Source organism: Protobothrops mucrosquamatus, unplaced genomic scaffold (genome assembly GCF_001527695.2).
Source record: "Protobothrops mucrosquamatus isolate PMUCROS unplaced genomic scaffold, P.Mucros_1.0 scaffold5301, whole genome shotgun sequence".
NCBI classification, from domain to species: Eukaryota; Metazoa; Chordata; class Lepidosauria; order Squamata; family Viperidae; genus Protobothrops; species Protobothrops mucrosquamatus.
Genome location: NW_015391167.1, coordinates 164 through 17,145, shown reverse-complemented (window position 1 = coordinate 17,145; position 16,982 = coordinate 164). Strand labels below are relative to the sequence as shown.

Sequence of the window (16,982 nt, the reverse complement as noted above, 5' to 3'; positions counted from 1 at the left end):
GAAGGTATATAATTTCCTCCTTCTTAGATCCCTCCCTGCTGCCGCTAAGTGCCACCTCTCGGGGTTCCAAACCCTTTCATTAAGGCTGGCCCTCGGGATCGTGTTGGGCCATGCCTGCGCGATGGGGGAGTCGCGCAGGACTAGCAATTCCCTCCTGGAATACAACTCCCAATCATGGCGGGAGGTCCAACAGCAGAGTTGGGAGAGGGAAAAGTCCTCGTGGTGGTGGTCAAGGGGTCTGATGGGTTAAAAGACGGTATCACCTCGGTCCAGCCAGGCCGTTAGGCCACCATGGCCCATGTCGTTAGGCCACCATGGCCCCATGTCGTTAGGCCACCATGGCCCCATGAATTGTTGACCAAATCAGAGATGCACGTGAAGCTCTTTTCCATTCTATACATGTTCCCTGAGTTTTTATTCATTTTCAACTAGGAGGTGTATGGACTTCTGCAGCACCCAGGCAAGGGAAAATATATAATAATCCAAAATCCAAAAACATGAAAAGCACCTGACTGTTTACCTCTAACAGAGAACTTCTCTATTCAGTGGTGCTGTTTGCCAGTAATAACAAACAGTGGGTTGGTATTAAAAGATTAAATTTTAAGGCACCAGGCTAGAAACCAGGAGACCATGAGCTCTAGTCCTGCTTTAGCCATGAAAGCCAGCTGGGTGGATGACCTTGGGCCAGTCACTTTCTCTCAGCCCAACTTGCCTCAGGGTTGTTGTTGCTGAGACAATTAGAGGAAGGAATATTAGATGTTGCATTGAATTGTTTACCAAAATAACAAAGGTGAAATGTAAATTAAATCAATTTCTTTTTTTCCTCTTTTCTTTCACATTTATATCAGTTCTTCTCTTATATTTGAACTGGAAAAGCACAATTTGTGCTTGTTCTCTTAGAATTAGAAACTCCTTTTTAAGATGGTTAGCTCTTGCAGTTACAAATATCTCCTGTTTTAATTTCTGTTCTTTTGAGATGTGAAGGATTAAATTTGGGATAGATACACTTTTTGTCTTACAGTTTTCAAGCTAGTTCTATATATGTTGTTGCCGTATTTTTTTCTGATCTGAAAATGATAGATATCAGGAATAGGAGAGCTCTTGTTCTGATGGATGGATCTGTTTCCTTCCTCAGCTGGAACAGTAATGTTTGAATATGGAATGCGCCTCGGCAGGGAAGTTCGCACTCTTCCTGGATTACAGAAACAAGCAAACTGTTACCTTGCAGCTATTAACTGTTTACGGCTGATTCGCCCCGAGTATGCATGGATAGTGCAACCAGCTTCTGGTGCTGTGGTAAGAAACTCTTTAATTTCATTAATTTCTCTCTCGGAATCAGTCTTTGTTGCTGTGTATAGTCATATTTAAGGTTTCAGCAATCTTGGTCGCTACTGTTGGGCCTCTATGCAGTGATATTTCGTAATAAATCTTAGTAATGGAAGTGTAATACACAGCCTACAAATACTTTTCCATTGGAAATGGTCCAATTGGTGACTGATACTGGAATAGTCAAGATAATAGTCCTTCAGACTAGCCAAATGTTTATCACAAGATTGTCAGGGATTCTACACATCCTCTCCATGATCGCTTTTCATTGTTACTTTCTGGGAGGAGGCTTCATGATATCCGAAGCAGAACAACTAGATTTGTAATAGCTTTGTACCATATAGCATCAACACTATAAATTCTCAAAATTGGTTTTTTTCTGCTATGTATTCAAGATGGACTATGATTGTGTGTGTCTGTGTCTGTGTGTTTTAGTGCCATTTTTGTATAATTTGGTATTTTTGGATACTTCTGCTATTATTATTACTATATTATCCTTGGGATGGTGATATTGTTTGGTAGTGGCATTTTTCTTTCGAGAGCAGTACTTTGGGATTTCATTTTAATATGTGCCATTATGTAATAGTACAAGATTATTTTAATGCTTAAGGCAGAAGAGAAAAATAATTTTGCCTCTGAATGTAACATATTTCATTCATGGGATTCATTGTGACCAAAGTTAAACACTTTAGTGTCAATAACTACAGGTAATCCTTGATTTACAGCCATTTGTCCAGCGACTGTTAAAAATTATGACAGTGCTGAACGAATTGTGATTACAAGTGATCTTGGCGTTATGGCCATCTCAGAATCCTTGTAGTCACATACGTGATTGTCATCTGGGTCTGGGGAAACCGTTCACTCTTACAACCAATTGTCAAGCATCTCGTGATCACAATTTGCAATATTCCCTGCTGTCTTCCCCAGAAAATCCATGGGGAAGCCAGCATTATGGGGAGGGTTTTAGCATAAGTATCTCCCATTGTGCATCATCTCCAGCCTATCTATGCTCATACTGCATCAGCCACTTGCACACCCCTGCACACCCACCCAAAGCAGCACTGCACCCCCACATACCCTCCCTAACCCACAGGGCGCTTCCCCTGCATCCCTGATCTATGCAGTGTCTTTGCAGCCTCCCCAACCTATGTAGCATAGCACTTCTGGCACACCCCCACATGTCCTTTGTAATCCTCTCTACCTGCAGGGTACCTCTCAAGAACCAGTGTGCAACCCCCCAAGCCTTTTGGCGCTCGCACTAGCCACTTGTGCCCTCCCGTGCCCTCCACAACCTGCACGGCACCTTTCACCAATCTCTCCCCAAGCTGGTAGCAGCCACTTACCTACAGATCTGGACTTGTAACTTCCTGCCAGCTTCCTCTTTGACTGTGGTGTGGGAAGCTGGCAGGAAATTGCCTCACTAGTGACAGTGACATTGTCTCACTTAATGATAGCAACTGGGGCTGCAGGGATTGCCGATGCCAAGCAATGCAGTCAGGCTTTACATCTACATCACTTAGCGACAGAAATTTCAGTCCCAATTATAGTCATGTCAAGGAGTACCTGTACAATTACGTTACAAGGAAATGGCAAATTTCTGGGGCCAGAATAAATTAAACAAAGTAAACAAACTCGCATGTCTTGAACCCATTTTATTCTTCTTTCATGATCCAAGTTTTCAGATAATTTGGTGATTTTAATTTAGGGGAATCAAAGAAGAATGTGGAATTAGGGATAAATTAGACAGCAGGCGACGGCAAATAATATAATTCGAGGGAACATGGTATGAAAACTTCGGGGTGTGTGTGTGTGTGTGTGTGTGTGTGTGTGTATAAAAATACGTGAAGCTCTTGGGCAGTTGCTGATGTATTTTTCAAGGTTTTAGCCAGTCACTAGAATGGCATGAAAACTATTGACTTTGTAGCTAAAAGCAACATGGGTGCAATGGATAAAAAGACTTCGTTCACTGAGTATAAGGTAATGCAGTGAAGCTTATGATATGATTGAAGAAATAAACTATTTTCATTATGCATACTATAGATGCTATAGAGACTGAAGGCTTACCTTTAGAATGCTTATTCTGTTTGATTCTAGTATGAACGTCCAGGAGCATCCCCCAAAAGAAATTATGATGGAGAGTGTGCTGCTGCTCCAAGTAAGTGATATATTTTACTATGAGTAATTACAAATTGGTTTTTCTAAGCTAGCTAGAGTTATATAACCTTGATATGTGGGTCTGAGTTACATGGTTCTATACCATACAATATTGATGATTACATTTTCTTGACCTGTTGTCAAGAAGATCAGGCAAAAGCTTTGAAAATTTAAGAACTAGTCTAGGGAACTGAAGACGTTTGGGATTTCAGATTAAGTGTTTCCTGTGTTTTCCAGTGTTATTATTTGTGGCTAATGGGAAAAAGGAGGATATGTCAATGGCGGGTTTTTTGTTTTTTTTGGCATCAAGAATAAAAAGATGGTGTGAACAATGTAACTTGTCATATCAAAAGCTTTTTCTAAACTCTTTAGAAACAAATTAATGAGATCGTGACTTGAATACTGAATTATATTCATGGTCTAAAGCAGTGGTTCTTAACCTTTTTGAACGAATCGCCCCCTTGAGCCAATGAGGAAGTTGTCATCGCCCCCCTCCCCCAACATAACCTCTCAATCACAACTTTGCAATACTGCAGACCTCTTAAAATGTGAAATGAATTTATATAAACTTTCATTTCTCTCCCCCAGAATAAAGTTAATAATTTTGTGGATGTGAGGGCTGGNGAAATGAGTGAAAATGAGAGATTTTCAGGGGGAGTGCTGGCTGTGTTTTCACTGTGCCTTTAGAGCAGACTGGGTGGGTGGTCAAATCTTTCCTCTCCCTCCCTTCCCCCTTCTTTCTCCAGGTGAGGAGAAAGAGAGGGAGAGAGAGACACTTGCGCTTCCTCTCTCTCTCTCTTTCCTCTCTCTTTCTATCTTTTTTTCTTTCCCCTCTCCCTCTCTCTTTCCTCTCCCTCCCTCCCCCCTTTCTCCAGGTGAGGAGAAAGAGAGAGGGAGAGGGAGACACTTGCGCTTCCTCTCTCTCTCTTTCCTCTCTCTTTCTCTCTCTCTTTCCCCTCTCCCTCTCTTTCCTCTCCCTCCCTCCCCCCTTTCTCCAGGTGAGGAGAAAGAGAGAGGGAGAGAGAGACACTTGCGCTTCCTCTCTCTTTCTCTCTCTCTTTTTCTCTTTCCCCTCTCCCTCTCTTTCCTCTCCCTCCCTTTCTCCCCCCCATCTTCTGCTCACCTCACATTCTTCGCTGACAAAGCAGCCGGGACTCCGGCGCGCCTTCCCAGCCAGCTGGGCCAATGGTCCCGCAGCTGCAGATCGCAGGGGCTGCTCTCTCTCAGGGCTGTGGCTTGCGGGAAGGCTGGCCTGCTCAGCAGAGGCTCTGGCAGGCTGCTCCCAGCGGGGATTCCAGGCTTCCCTGTGCAGTTCCCCGACCACGTGTACCTCGGATGGGGCCAGCCTGGGAAAGGGACTTCCTGGCCGCACTTCTCCCAGAGGGCGGGGCACCCGGGCACAGGGCCAATCAGGAGCCCTGCGAGGGGGCAAATCCGCATGAGAGAGAAAGAGAGAAAGAAGCACAAGTGCCTCTCTCTGTCTCTCTCTACAAATGGCAGAGGACGCTCGGAGCTGCAGGGGAAGGCTCAAAAGTGTCCTCAAAACATCTCGCTCCATCGCCCCCCTATCGCCCCCTTTTTGTTCCATCGCCCCCACGCCGCCCCTTTTCGTTCCATCGCCCCCCTGAAAAATGAAATCGCCCCCTGGGGGGCGGTACCGCCCAGGTTAAGAACCACTGGTCTAAAGTGTTTTAAATTTATTATAATGAAGTGTTAATAAATATTACTTGACACAGCGGGGAGTCAAATTGAAATCTTGGAGCTACAGGACTTGGAAAAAGAATGTATGTTGGCTCACATACGGTTAACTTTGGCACAACATGATCCAACATCAGCTGCTATTACAGGTAACATTGGAATATATATTAATAACCCTCCAGCAATAAACAATTTAATTTACAAGCTTAAATACTAGTAGCTTGCCAAAAGTCCTACTGAAACCTCCTTTTACTGAGTCTCTGGGTAGCTATTGTCTAGTGTACAATTATAATCTTTGTGACTCACACAACACTATCCTTGGGGGAATTGCTCTGTATGTAACATAGCATTTTATTAAATAGATATCTGGCTCCTATATGCAAAGTGGGTATAAATCACTCCGATATGGTGTATTTAATTTTGCATTTGTAAAAGTTCAAAGTTACAATAATTTTATTTCTGAAACCATTCTATTGGAGTTTATAGTTACATGTTAACACATATCACATTTGTTAATCGGCAGATTTATTATCTTCCCAGGAAACTCATTCCCCAAGGAGTTAGTTGCCCTATTGGTGCAGGCTGGTCTCTTCGACATGGCTATTACTCTCTGCCAGACTTACAAGCTTTCCTTAAGACCTGTGTTTGACGGTCTTACTTTCAAGTACGTGACAAATTATTGGGGTTCTTCGTGGAGCGTGAATGCTACAATGTGTTGAATATTTCTTAATTTTTAAATGTTTTGTAAGTTTAAAAGAGTTCCTTCTTTTTCAGTTGTAAACCAACATTATAAATTTTCTTTGGATATAAATTGAGCCCTGCCAAGGGCTGGAACGGAAGGAGATTGTGAGATGGAGGAAAAGAGTAGAATGTCATACTAAATTGCAATATGATTTGTTAGTGATGTAGTGTATGTAGTGTGAATTCAGTGGATAGATTTTATATCCAGAGTTGTGGTCATTGTCATTTGATGAAAAGTTTATAGAAGTCCAGAAGGATTCATTACTGGGATCAGTGTTTTTGTATCATGTTGACACGGCCTAGCCTTGAATGGATCTGGGGTTTTTTTGTTTTTGCTTTGTAGACCATTAGTGTCTATGAAAACTTGAATGTATGATGATGAGATAAGATGAATTCAACTTATTGTTAATGTTGGTAGGTTTGATATGTACAATAATTTCAAGGAAGAAGAAAATTCATTTTGCTTTCTGCCTATGTAGGAGGAATGACTAGGAGCAGTGAAAAAAGAGGATTTGATGGATGGATAAGCTGATTCAATCATCCAAGAAACTCCTTATCTCACCACTCAAAATAATAGATGAAAATGATTTAAAATAGGGAGCCCTCCTACTGATGAAACCAGTATTAAGTTCAGACTTGAGCATTAGAAAAAGTAAAATCTATATTCAATCCCTCAGTCAACTGGACTTGGATTTTGTATTATTTCTTAGGATAATCATCTTCATACAATGGAATGGTGTAGATCTTTGTTCCTTTGGCAAAAAGAAATAATTCAACAGTGTTTTTTTTAAATATTAGTTTTATATATTCTGCTTAATTGCATATGCTCTAGGTGTATTAAACTTCAGTTTGGAGGGGAAGCAGTTTTGGCAGAAGCATGGGATTGGCTTGCTGTAAACCAGTTGTCATCAGTCATTACAACCAAGAAGAACAGGTAAAGTTGTATATTTAAATGGTGATCTCATACATTTGCATAAAAGTAACATTCTTGCTAATAAAATATTCCATTTAACTGAACAAATTTTGAAAATATTTTGAGGAATGAAATGTTTGTTTGTTTGTTTACTTACCAAATGTCTCTACTGCCTATCACATTTTTATGTGTCTGGACGGTTTACAAAGAAAAGAATAAAATGATATAAAAGCTATCGTTAAATACAAGTTAAAAACCACATTAAAACAAAGTTAAAAGGAACAATTCAAACCACTTTTTATTCTTTAAATCTTGTAACATTAAGTGCAAACCTTAATGGGATTGGTTATGGTGGTCCTTCATTGCCAAAATTTATGTACAAAAGCTGAACAAATGATTTGGGGAAAAGATTCTTCATTCTAACACAAATAGATAAATGAAGCAGAAAAGAAAAGTAACAATAGCAGAAGAACAATTTTTTTAAATAAACTGAAGAAGTTGTGCAGGAAATACCAAGATAGCCAAATCAGGTTACATGAATTTAGAACAAATGCAATTTAAATGGCACCAATAGTAAGACCTGCTATTTAACACAAAACAAAAAAAGCACAAGAATACATTGGAACTTCTTCTTCTTGTGCCATATCCGTTATCGGATATTGGCGATCCTGTTTTTATCAGCAGCTGCATGAAAAAGTGCTGCTGAGTTTTGTCCAAAACATTGGAACTGGCAAAATGTAAACTTAAGTGAGCCTTTTACCTATTGTGACAAAAATGGCAGTTAAAGGAAAAGGTCTCACTGGAACTGGTGCATGTGGGAGGTGGGTAGACATCAGGGATGTTTCCCTCCTTGCAACTATCCAGTCGTTACTCCTATGTGATTCTGTGACTAATATTTAAAGATAGTTGGGCCTTATAAATGAATCATAATTGTTAAAGAGCATTCATAAAAATGTTCATCATTTATTAAGACTAGAAAAGTCCACCTTAACGTTGCATTTAGTACCTTAAAAGTAAGCAAAGCAATATGTGTTAAAGTCTAGAAAAGTTGGGAAACATGTCATGATAGCCAAAATCTTTGAGGAAAAGTGTGTGTGTGTGTGTGTGTGTGTGTGTGTGAGAGAGAGAGAGAGAGAGAGAGAGAGAGACTACAAACATGCATAAGTGCATATTTAGAAAAAAGGGGCGATTGCATTGATAGTATAATAAATATATTCCAATTGTTTATTGCAGTGCAACAGATGAAGCTTGGCGTCTTTTAGCCTCCTACCTGGACAAGTATAAGTCAGAGAATAGCCCATACCACCGTTGTGTAATCAATAAATTGCTGTCTCATGGTGTTCCCTTACCTAACTGGCTTATCAACAGCTACAAAGTAAATAACTTCAGTTTGTAGAAAATTAATTTGAGTAGAGCAGAGTTCCCCAACCTTTCCAGGTTGGTGGCCTGGGGGAGGTGGGGGAGAAAACGGATAGTTTTTTGAGAGGGGCAGCTGCATGCACATGCATGAGCACCTGTTGCTCACGTGAGTGAGCGCCTGCAACACTCACGCAAGTAGGGCTCTACACATGCACACCAGCGCATAACAGCCAGCCACTCACACCACCTGGTTGCATAGGCCATGGACTGGTAGTGGGCCATGGCCCACAGGTTGGGGACCCCTGGGCTAGAGGATTCTCATTAGCAATTAACTCTCAAAAATTAGTAACAGATTAGAAAGTATTTTATTTGAAAGTAAATTACAGGTACTTCTTGACCTATAACAGTTCATTTAGTGACTGTTTAAAGTTACAACGGCACTGAAAAAAAGTGACTTATGACCATTGTTCACACTTGTGACCACTGCAGCATCCCCATAATCACATGATCAAAATTTGGATGCTTGGCAACTGACTCATATTTATGATGGTTGCAGTGTCCCTGGATCGTGTGATCATCTTTTGCGACTTGACAAGCAAAGTCAATGGGGAAGCTATATTCACTTAACAGCCATGTTGCTAAGTTAACTGCAGTGATTCACTTAACTATGGCAAGAAAGATTGTAAAATGGGGCAGAATTCACTTCACAAATGTTTCACTTAGCAAGAGAAATTTTCGGCTCAGTTGTTGTAAATTGAGGACTATCTGTATATGTTTTTCAGGTAATAAACTGAATAGGGCCTGGGTTTTTTCCAGCTAGTATAATGTAATATTGTTCAGCAATTAAATTAAAAAAAAGAGAAATAGACACTGCAGCTTTCAATTCTTGGATGATCTTTCCTAACCCATCTTTATGAAGTTGCTAAGAGTAATCCCAAGATCATCAGACAGAATGAGAACCATAACAGTATAGAGCTTCTTAAATTCGTATTGGTTAGTGGCCCAGAAGAATATCATTAAGATCTCTAGCTATAAGGAAATGTGATAGAAATAATACAGACAGTTTCTTCATAGCTTGTAGTATAGGAGATTCAGCCAAATGAAGAAAAGGTAATTCCATCTCAGTAAGTTGAAATTCCTTCTCCCCCCCCCCTCCAGCATTTGTTAAATAAATAATTTGCAGATTTTTAAGATTGTGAAAATAGGAAGAAATGTGCAATCCTCAGAAGAATAAGAGGAAGATGGATATTTGGGGTGGGTGAGCAGGTTGGATGTGTCACACTTGAAGTCATGGATTTTTTGTGGCAGCAGCCAAATAGGAAAAGACATTGGGAAGATCAGGGTGGTATGAGACCCGTTACGGCTGCTGGTATCATCATTGCCTTTTTCTCTACTCTATCCCATCAGTACCTCTACCATAACAGACATTTTGGTGTGAACTACATGGAATTATCTGGTTCCTTTTGTGGGTCCTTATGCAAGGAGAGCATTGCTATAACTTGGAGCCACCGATGGTAGTTGGTGCCTGATTGATTTCTGCTTGTTCCTCTATAGAAGGTAGATGCTGCGGAACTTCTCCGACTCTATTTGAATTATGATCTCCTAGAAGAAGCTGTGGATTTGGTGTTGGAGTATGTGGATGCCTTACTTGGGAAAGGACATGATTACTTTGGAATTGAGGTACAGGGGATATGTCTTTATCATTCCTTCCCCTTAAATGGAATAAAATAATTAAATATAATTAAATATTCTGTAATAAAAGCATCTTATTGCAGTAGAGCCTTTTAAAATTTGTATCTGTATGCTGGAATATAGCTGAATTGAAGTATAATGCAGACAAGCTTGTGATCTTGATTAGGGAGGAGAGAAATGGGCAGGATTTTTTTGGGGGAAAAAAGCCATGTTCACAGTCTGTATCAAACTTAGTCTTTCATATCTAGGGAGCTGTCTCAGGTCTGATTTGGAAAGAAATCCATGTATTGTTTATTTATGCAGTCTCTGTCAGTGGAAGTAGTTTCTGCTGATGAATGGGAGACAAATTCTCTTCCAATATCAAAATCTATAGAAGGCTCCCAGAAACAGAGTACATTGAAATAACATATTGAGGTGGTTTATGAATTGAATATATTAAGTTGTGCATGCACCCTTCTCTCTGTGAATCTTAGCAGCTAATTTAGCTTGTTTATAGAGATTGTTCCATGTTTTTCATGACATTGGCAAAAATCCACATACCTTACAAAGAGAGGTAATGTAAAATAATCCAAGGCTCGTTTTAGATTTGTTTCTCTTCTTTGTGATATGAGAACTAAGAAACAAATTATTTAAAGCCCTGGCATGTAACAATGTGCACTATAGGAAGGATGTGTTTGGGGTTAGCCATAAGCCATGGTGAGATGATTGTTGAAGTGCACTCATACTCTCTGTACAGTCATAGCAGATTTGTCTTGGTCATGTCCATCTACTTTAATCTGTTGGACTTGTAAATCATTGCTTTATTAATAATAGAAATGTGTACTATAATTTTCTTTTTGTTTAATATAGAATTTGGGGGAGGGGGGATATTTTATTTTTCTGTTTCAGGACAGAATTTGATCCCATTAAAATTTTACTCAGCCATGCTGAGCGGTAAATATTTTGAGTTTTTTTTCTTTTTTAATTGAAGAGCATTCAAAATCCCAGATTGTTGGTGTTTGGGCAGCATATATATTTAATTAATATTAATCATATCACTTTCCTTATAGGTCCCATTATCAGCTACAACTCCAGTTGTCTGGCTTCCCTATTCTGCAATTGACCAGCTTCTTCAGGTACTAGGAGAAAACACAACCAATCATCATAACACAATGGTAAGTAAAGCTACAAAAAGTAAAATTTGCCTATTAAATAAAAAAGGCTTTTACTACATTCTTAATTTGCTTTTGAAACTGATCTAATAAATGAAAGGATATACATTCAATGAGTTATATGTAATCTGAATATAAGGAGGCTTTATGTGAGTAGATTTTAGAGGAGCACTCTAAAATGAGCAAGGAACTGATGCTTTTAAATTGGTTTAATGTCCTAGCTTATTCTAAAGCTACAGTTTAGATAAAATGAACATTAATAATTTTAATTTTCCCACTTTAATCCTGGTTCCTTAGGACAAAAGGACTAAGTTCATGTGGTAAAGACTTGTGTATATTTCAAGATAAACGTCTAAAAATCTAATCACACTCATTATATGTCGAATTATTGCTGATAGGTAGAATTCAACTGTAGTTAAATGTTTACAGATGCATGTTATAACTATGTCCTTGCTGGTTTTCAGTTATTATTGAAGCTCATACTTATCCAAATATCCTGTCAAATGTTGGTAGAAAGTATCCTATGACAGACAGGATTATACTCCAAATTGTTCTACTTTGGGAGAATCAGTATGCTTCATAAAAATTAGTTAGCTTACAGTTTTTCCTCTTGCTTTATGACCAAAAGGTTTTATAAAGCTTGTATCTTTACAATTAGCCAGTTCCTGCACCTATATGCAATTCCTTTGGTCTTCTTGTGAGGAAATTTTGCATTTTAACTGTATTGTAAATTGCTGAGAATCAAAGAAAGATTCTGTGCTTTTTACTTAATACTTTTATAACAGGTTTTCATTGTTATAAGTAATTACAGGAGGCAGTAGTGTCTGAAGAAAAGGAATAGAGGTGTAATCCTATTGAAGAGTAATCCTATTTTTTTCAGTCTTCATCTTTCTAATGTTCCTAAAAGGATTATGCTGTTTTTCTCTTTCAGCTTTATCAGAAAGTGCGTGACAAATTAGAAGTCTACCAAAAGCAGGTTGATAAGGCAACAGCGGTTCATCTTCTGTATTGTCGAAACTAGCAAACAATCTTGATCTTGTCGAAACTAGTAAACAATCTTGTGCCTGGAGGTCCTTGGGACAAAATTACAAAAACTGTGCTTTAAACCAGTATTTCTCAACATGGGCAACATTCAGGTGCATGGACTTCAATTCCCAGAATTCTCATCAAAGGCCAGATTGACTGAATTCTAGGATGTAAAGTCCACACATCAGGAAATTGCCATGGCTGGAAAATGCTGCTTTAAATTATTCTGTGTAACTGGCATGAAGTATATGTAAAGCATTTGCTTTGCATGGACTGACTAGGTCATGAGGTGTCCTATGCACTGCTGGTGGTGCTATTATTATAAATTCTATTTTTTCATAATACTTAAAACATTCCCTATCAGGGAATGATGAACTTTTTTAGTATGGGGATACTGCATTAAATTAAGCTTCAGTCTGTACTAAGCTGGATGTCAGTAATTACCTAGAATGAAAAATTGTTTGTATATTGCATGTTCCTAGAATTTTTCTACTGAAATATTTTGTATGATCTCCTTTGTTCTGTACCATATATGGGCACTAAAATGGTTTTATTTATTGTTACAATTTTTGAATTACCTTTAATAAAATGAAGTTTTGTTTTAAATTTCCAGATTAATTTTAACAAAATAAATATTAAAATTTTATATTGTTAAAGAAGAAAAAAGTTTGTTTTAAAAAAGCAAATAAAAAGTATGAACCAATATTCTCAAGAAAGAAAGAATAGAAAATAACCACTTAACTGATCTCTTGGAACTATGTCTTCTTTCTCATTTTGACATTTTTCAGGAAAAAAATTAATGAATTTAATACTTTCCACACATTAAATTTTTTCATGCAAGATACTGGAGCTGAAATACTTTAAAAACCCACTACCATAACATCAAATGTACAGCTTTTTAAAAAAATGGGTTCAGTCAGAAGCTACTATATATACTTATTGTATAGTATGTTAAACTCCCTCAAATAAAGTGTATTTGGATATTTTGCTTGAAATACCATAATATTTGATTGTTTGTTTAGCATTCTGAGCAGATGCTTACAGCCTGCAAAATGGATTCAGCCATAATCTTAGCTGAAATGTTGATCCATAGTTCATTGCACAGTCAGCCAGATGTGGGGCAGAGGTTAGAATGCAGTATTGCAGGCTAATTCTGCTGACTGCCGATTGTCAGCAGTTTGGCAGTTCAAATCTCACCAGGCTCAAAGTTGACGCAGCCTTCCATCCTTCCGAAGTCGGTAAAGTGAGGACCTAGATTGTTGGGGGCAATATGCTGGCTCTGTAAAACGCTTAGAGAGGACTGTAAAGCACTGTGAAGCGGTATATAAGTCTAAGTGTTCTTGCTATTACTATTTGGCATTTTTATCTGCCTATCCAGTCCTTCCCAAGGACCTGGGATAGGCGGATGGGTTTGATGGTGTAAAAGGTATTGGCGCGGGAGGTAAGCTGTTCTGAGTAAAGCTGCCTTTCGCAATTGTCAATTTGTCAATGTTGCTAACATTCAAGTGGTGTTCTAGTTTTAGGATTGCATACAAGGCTCATATTACTATTGATACTACCTTTGCTTTCTTTTGTCATAGTCATTCTATTTCTATTTGCAGATCTTTGTATTTTGTTATCTTCTCCATTTTTTTTTCTCTTCTGCAGTTTCTTGATTGGGGTATTGCTTACTTGATTGTTGGTCTGAAGTTGACCTTGAAATTAATCTATGCTGATCTGAGTGCTGATTGGTGGTGAAGAAGTGCTGGAGTCTTTTTCTCTTTTGGGCTAGTTGATTGTCTCCTTTGCATAGTCTATAGATGTTATTAACGTCTAAGTGACTATTGATGGCTGATTTGTCAGAGTGCCAGGCTTCTAGAAATTCCCTGGCGTTTTTGGATTTGGCCTGGTTTAGGATTGTCACATTTTCCCAATTGAAACTGGTTAAATCTGTCTGTATGTTGTGAAATTAAAGAATTTTTGTCATACCTTTTTCCTGCCAGTTGGTGTTCAAGGATGCGTTCTACCAGTCTTCCTCCTGTTTATCCTACATAGTGGTTGTTGCAGTTCTTACATTGTATGTTGTAGATGACTCATTTTTTCTTCTGGGGTTGCTGGGTCTTTTGGTTTGCTTAGGATATTTTGAAGGGCTTTAGTTGGTTTATGTGTTATGCTGATTCCATGTGGTTGTAGCAGTCTATTTGCAGTTTCTGAGATTTTTTGATGTGTGGCAGTATAATTCTTTTTAGAGGTTGTTTTGGTTGTGCTGTATTGGGTTGAGTGGTCAAGGGCTTTTTGATGAAGTTGCTTTGGGTATCTATTTTGTTGGAATGTGTTGTATAGATGCTGCTGTTCTGGGTTGCTACAGTGTGTTTGGGCTCATTTAAACAAAGTCCTTACACAGCTTCTCTTGTGGGAGGTTGGGTTGTTGCTTTGGTAGTGGAGCACCTGATTAGTATGGGTGGTTTTTCTGCAAACTTTGTATTTCTAGTTTGTCATTGTGGTCTCTGCTGATCAAGATGACCAGGAAGGATAGCAAGTTGTATTCTTCTTCTCTAGTAAACTGGATTCCTTTAAAAATATTGTTGATGATTCTGTGGGTGTTCTCTAATTGGTCCTTTTTTATTATGGTGAAGGTGTCATCTACATATCTGATCCATATTTTTGGTTGTATTTGTGGAAGTGCTATGGCTTCTAGACGTTGCATGACGACCTCCGCTATAAGTCCTGAAAGTGGTGATCCCATAGGTGTCCCTTTAATTTGTTGGTAAATTTGGCCATCAAATTGGAAGTATGTAGTTAAGCAAAGGTTTATGAGATCCATAACCCTGCGTATTTTGATCTTTGTGTATTCAATTAAGTCAGGTATGCTGTGAAGCAATGCAGTCATGGATTCTTTGGCTTATTTTGGATCTATAGATCTATGCAAAGGAAACAATAAACTAGTCCAAAAGAGAAAAAGACTCCAGCATCTTTCCACCAGTAATCGGCACTCAGATCAGCATACATTAACTCCAAGATCAACTTCAGACCAAAAATCAAGTAAGCAATACCCCAATCAAGAAACTGCCAAAGAGCCATTAGTAAACAGCTCAACTAACGAATCCCTAAGACCACCCCCACCCACCCAGACAGGCAACACACCAGAATATAAACTGATAGCAAACAGCACTCCTTACTAGCACTGATGATGTCACCTAGTTAGGGTAATGAAATATCTACAAGAAAACAAACTCAGAGAGCACCAAGGACCCCCCATTTCAGCCCTGAGCTACAAATACTCTCCTTCATCGGTAACCAGATTCCGTTTACCGATTGTGGACTTAAGTCGAGGATCACCTCTATTAACCACTTTTCTCTGCAAATAAGTTAATTACCCGATTTTAGTAAAATATTGGCCAATCCCAACGTGTTGGAGTTACAAGATCATTGCTGTAATGTCCGTTTGTCAGTAGAATTTGCAAAAAAAAAAAAAAAAAAAAGCAGCTCTCATGGTGAAAAACATCAGGCAGCCAATTATGTGCTTTACGAGGAGCAGGATTTCAACGCGCCCACTTCGAACCTTACGAAATTTAGCGGGAGGCTTTAGGCCAGTGTTTCTCAACCTTGACAATTTTAAGGCATGTGGACTTCAACTCCCAGAATTCCACAGCCAGCATTGCTGGCTGTGGAATTCTGGGAGTTGAAGTCCACATGCCTTAAAATTGTCAAGGTTGAGGAACACTGCTTTAGGCCAATCGCACACGTCTACTTTCCCCTACGGGTAAGGCTATTGTGAGGACAAAATGGAGAACAATAACTTATGCAATGAATCGCCCTACGACGCAGTCCTGCGTTACCGTCTCCCTTTTGTTTACGTGGAGGTTTTTCACTCAACTTGGGAGACGGGACGGGAAGCGTCCAATCGTCCGCACCATGCGCGCACGGCTGGACGGGCGGAGAATGCGAGCGGAGCGGAGCCGTCCCCGGACCCCTCGCCTTTCGCCACGCAAGGCCTCGAGTCGCACCCAGCCCTCGCCGGCGGGCGGCGCAGGCTCCGCCTTATCATCCCGACTCTCCTTGCGCCCCACCGCCGCCCCGCCTCCACTGGTAGGCCCAGCCTGCGCTCGCTTCGCCCTCCTCGGGCCTCTACTCTTGTCGAGAGTGGCGCGCTCCGCTGCCTCCGATGGGGAAAAAATCGCGGGCGGCGCCGGTGGGCCGCCGTCCGATCCTGCAACTCTCTCCGCCGGGGCCTCGTGGGGGACGGGAAGAAGCGGCGCCGGGGGACGGGGACTCGGCGTCAGAAGCGGGTGAGGGCGTCGGCGGAGTCTTCGGCTGCCACCGCCCGGTGCGGCCTACAGAGTGGGAGTGGGGGTGGGGGGAAAGCGCTTCCCAGGCCGCCCCTAATGAAAGGGCTTGCTGGTTAAGGCCTCCCCCGCCTGCCCTGGTCCTTCCTCTCCGGGTCCTTCCTGGCTGGTTCCGAGCGCAGAGCCGCGTCCTGCCCTTTTGCCGCGTGCTAACGCTTGCTCTTCAGACGACAACAATGGGCGCCTCGGTCGCTGCTTGGCGAGCCCAAGCGCGATTTTTCCGCCTTCCTTAGCTTAGCCTATATACCCCGGCGGCCGGCCATGGGTCTGGCTTTGCCGATGGGAAACGTCCTTTGGGGGGAGAAGGTAACTTCTTCCAGGCTTTCCAGTAAGGCTGCCAAACTTTTGAACAAGACAAGGACCCCGCTAGTCCATCTTCTCCCTGGCGTGGGGGGGGGGCATGATGTGGAAATAACCTGCGCTTGGAGATGGTGGATGATCTTGCAGTGATACTGGACCAGAATTACTCCTGTGCAAATAATGATGGAGGCAGTTGATGGCGCTTTCCTTCCTCAAATACGTTTTGAGACGTTATTTAAACGCCGAGGGTGGGGATTATAACTTCAATTCAATTCAATTCAAATTTAATTTATATAC

At 40.4% G+C, this 16,982-nt stretch overlaps 1 protein-coding gene across 1 annotated transcript in view; it reads left to right on the top strand.

Moving 5' to 3' along the window:
* Nucleotides 1-12,656, top strand: part of NUP160 (nucleoporin 160) — a gene marked incomplete at its 5' end in the record, with an annotated part of 23,662 nt that extends 11,006 nt beyond the window's left edge. The window contains 9 exons of the mRNA XM_015829045.1: nt 1,136-1,296; nt 3,421-3,481; nt 5,217-5,327; nt 5,719-5,842; nt 6,752-6,853; nt 8,066-8,207; nt 9,746-9,871; nt 10,933-11,037; nt 11,966-12,656. Of these exons, the coding sequence (XP_015684531.1) occupies nt 1,136-1,296; nt 3,421-3,481; nt 5,217-5,327; nt 5,719-5,842; nt 6,752-6,853; nt 8,066-8,207; nt 9,746-9,871; nt 10,933-11,037; nt 11,966-12,055 (1,022 nt within the window). The remainder of the gene's footprint in view (nt 1-1,135; nt 1,297-3,420; nt 3,482-5,216; nt 5,328-5,718; nt 5,843-6,751; nt 6,854-8,065; nt 8,208-9,745; nt 9,872-10,932; nt 11,038-11,965) is intronic.
* Between the last annotated feature and the right edge of the window lie 4,326 nt (nt 12,657-16,982).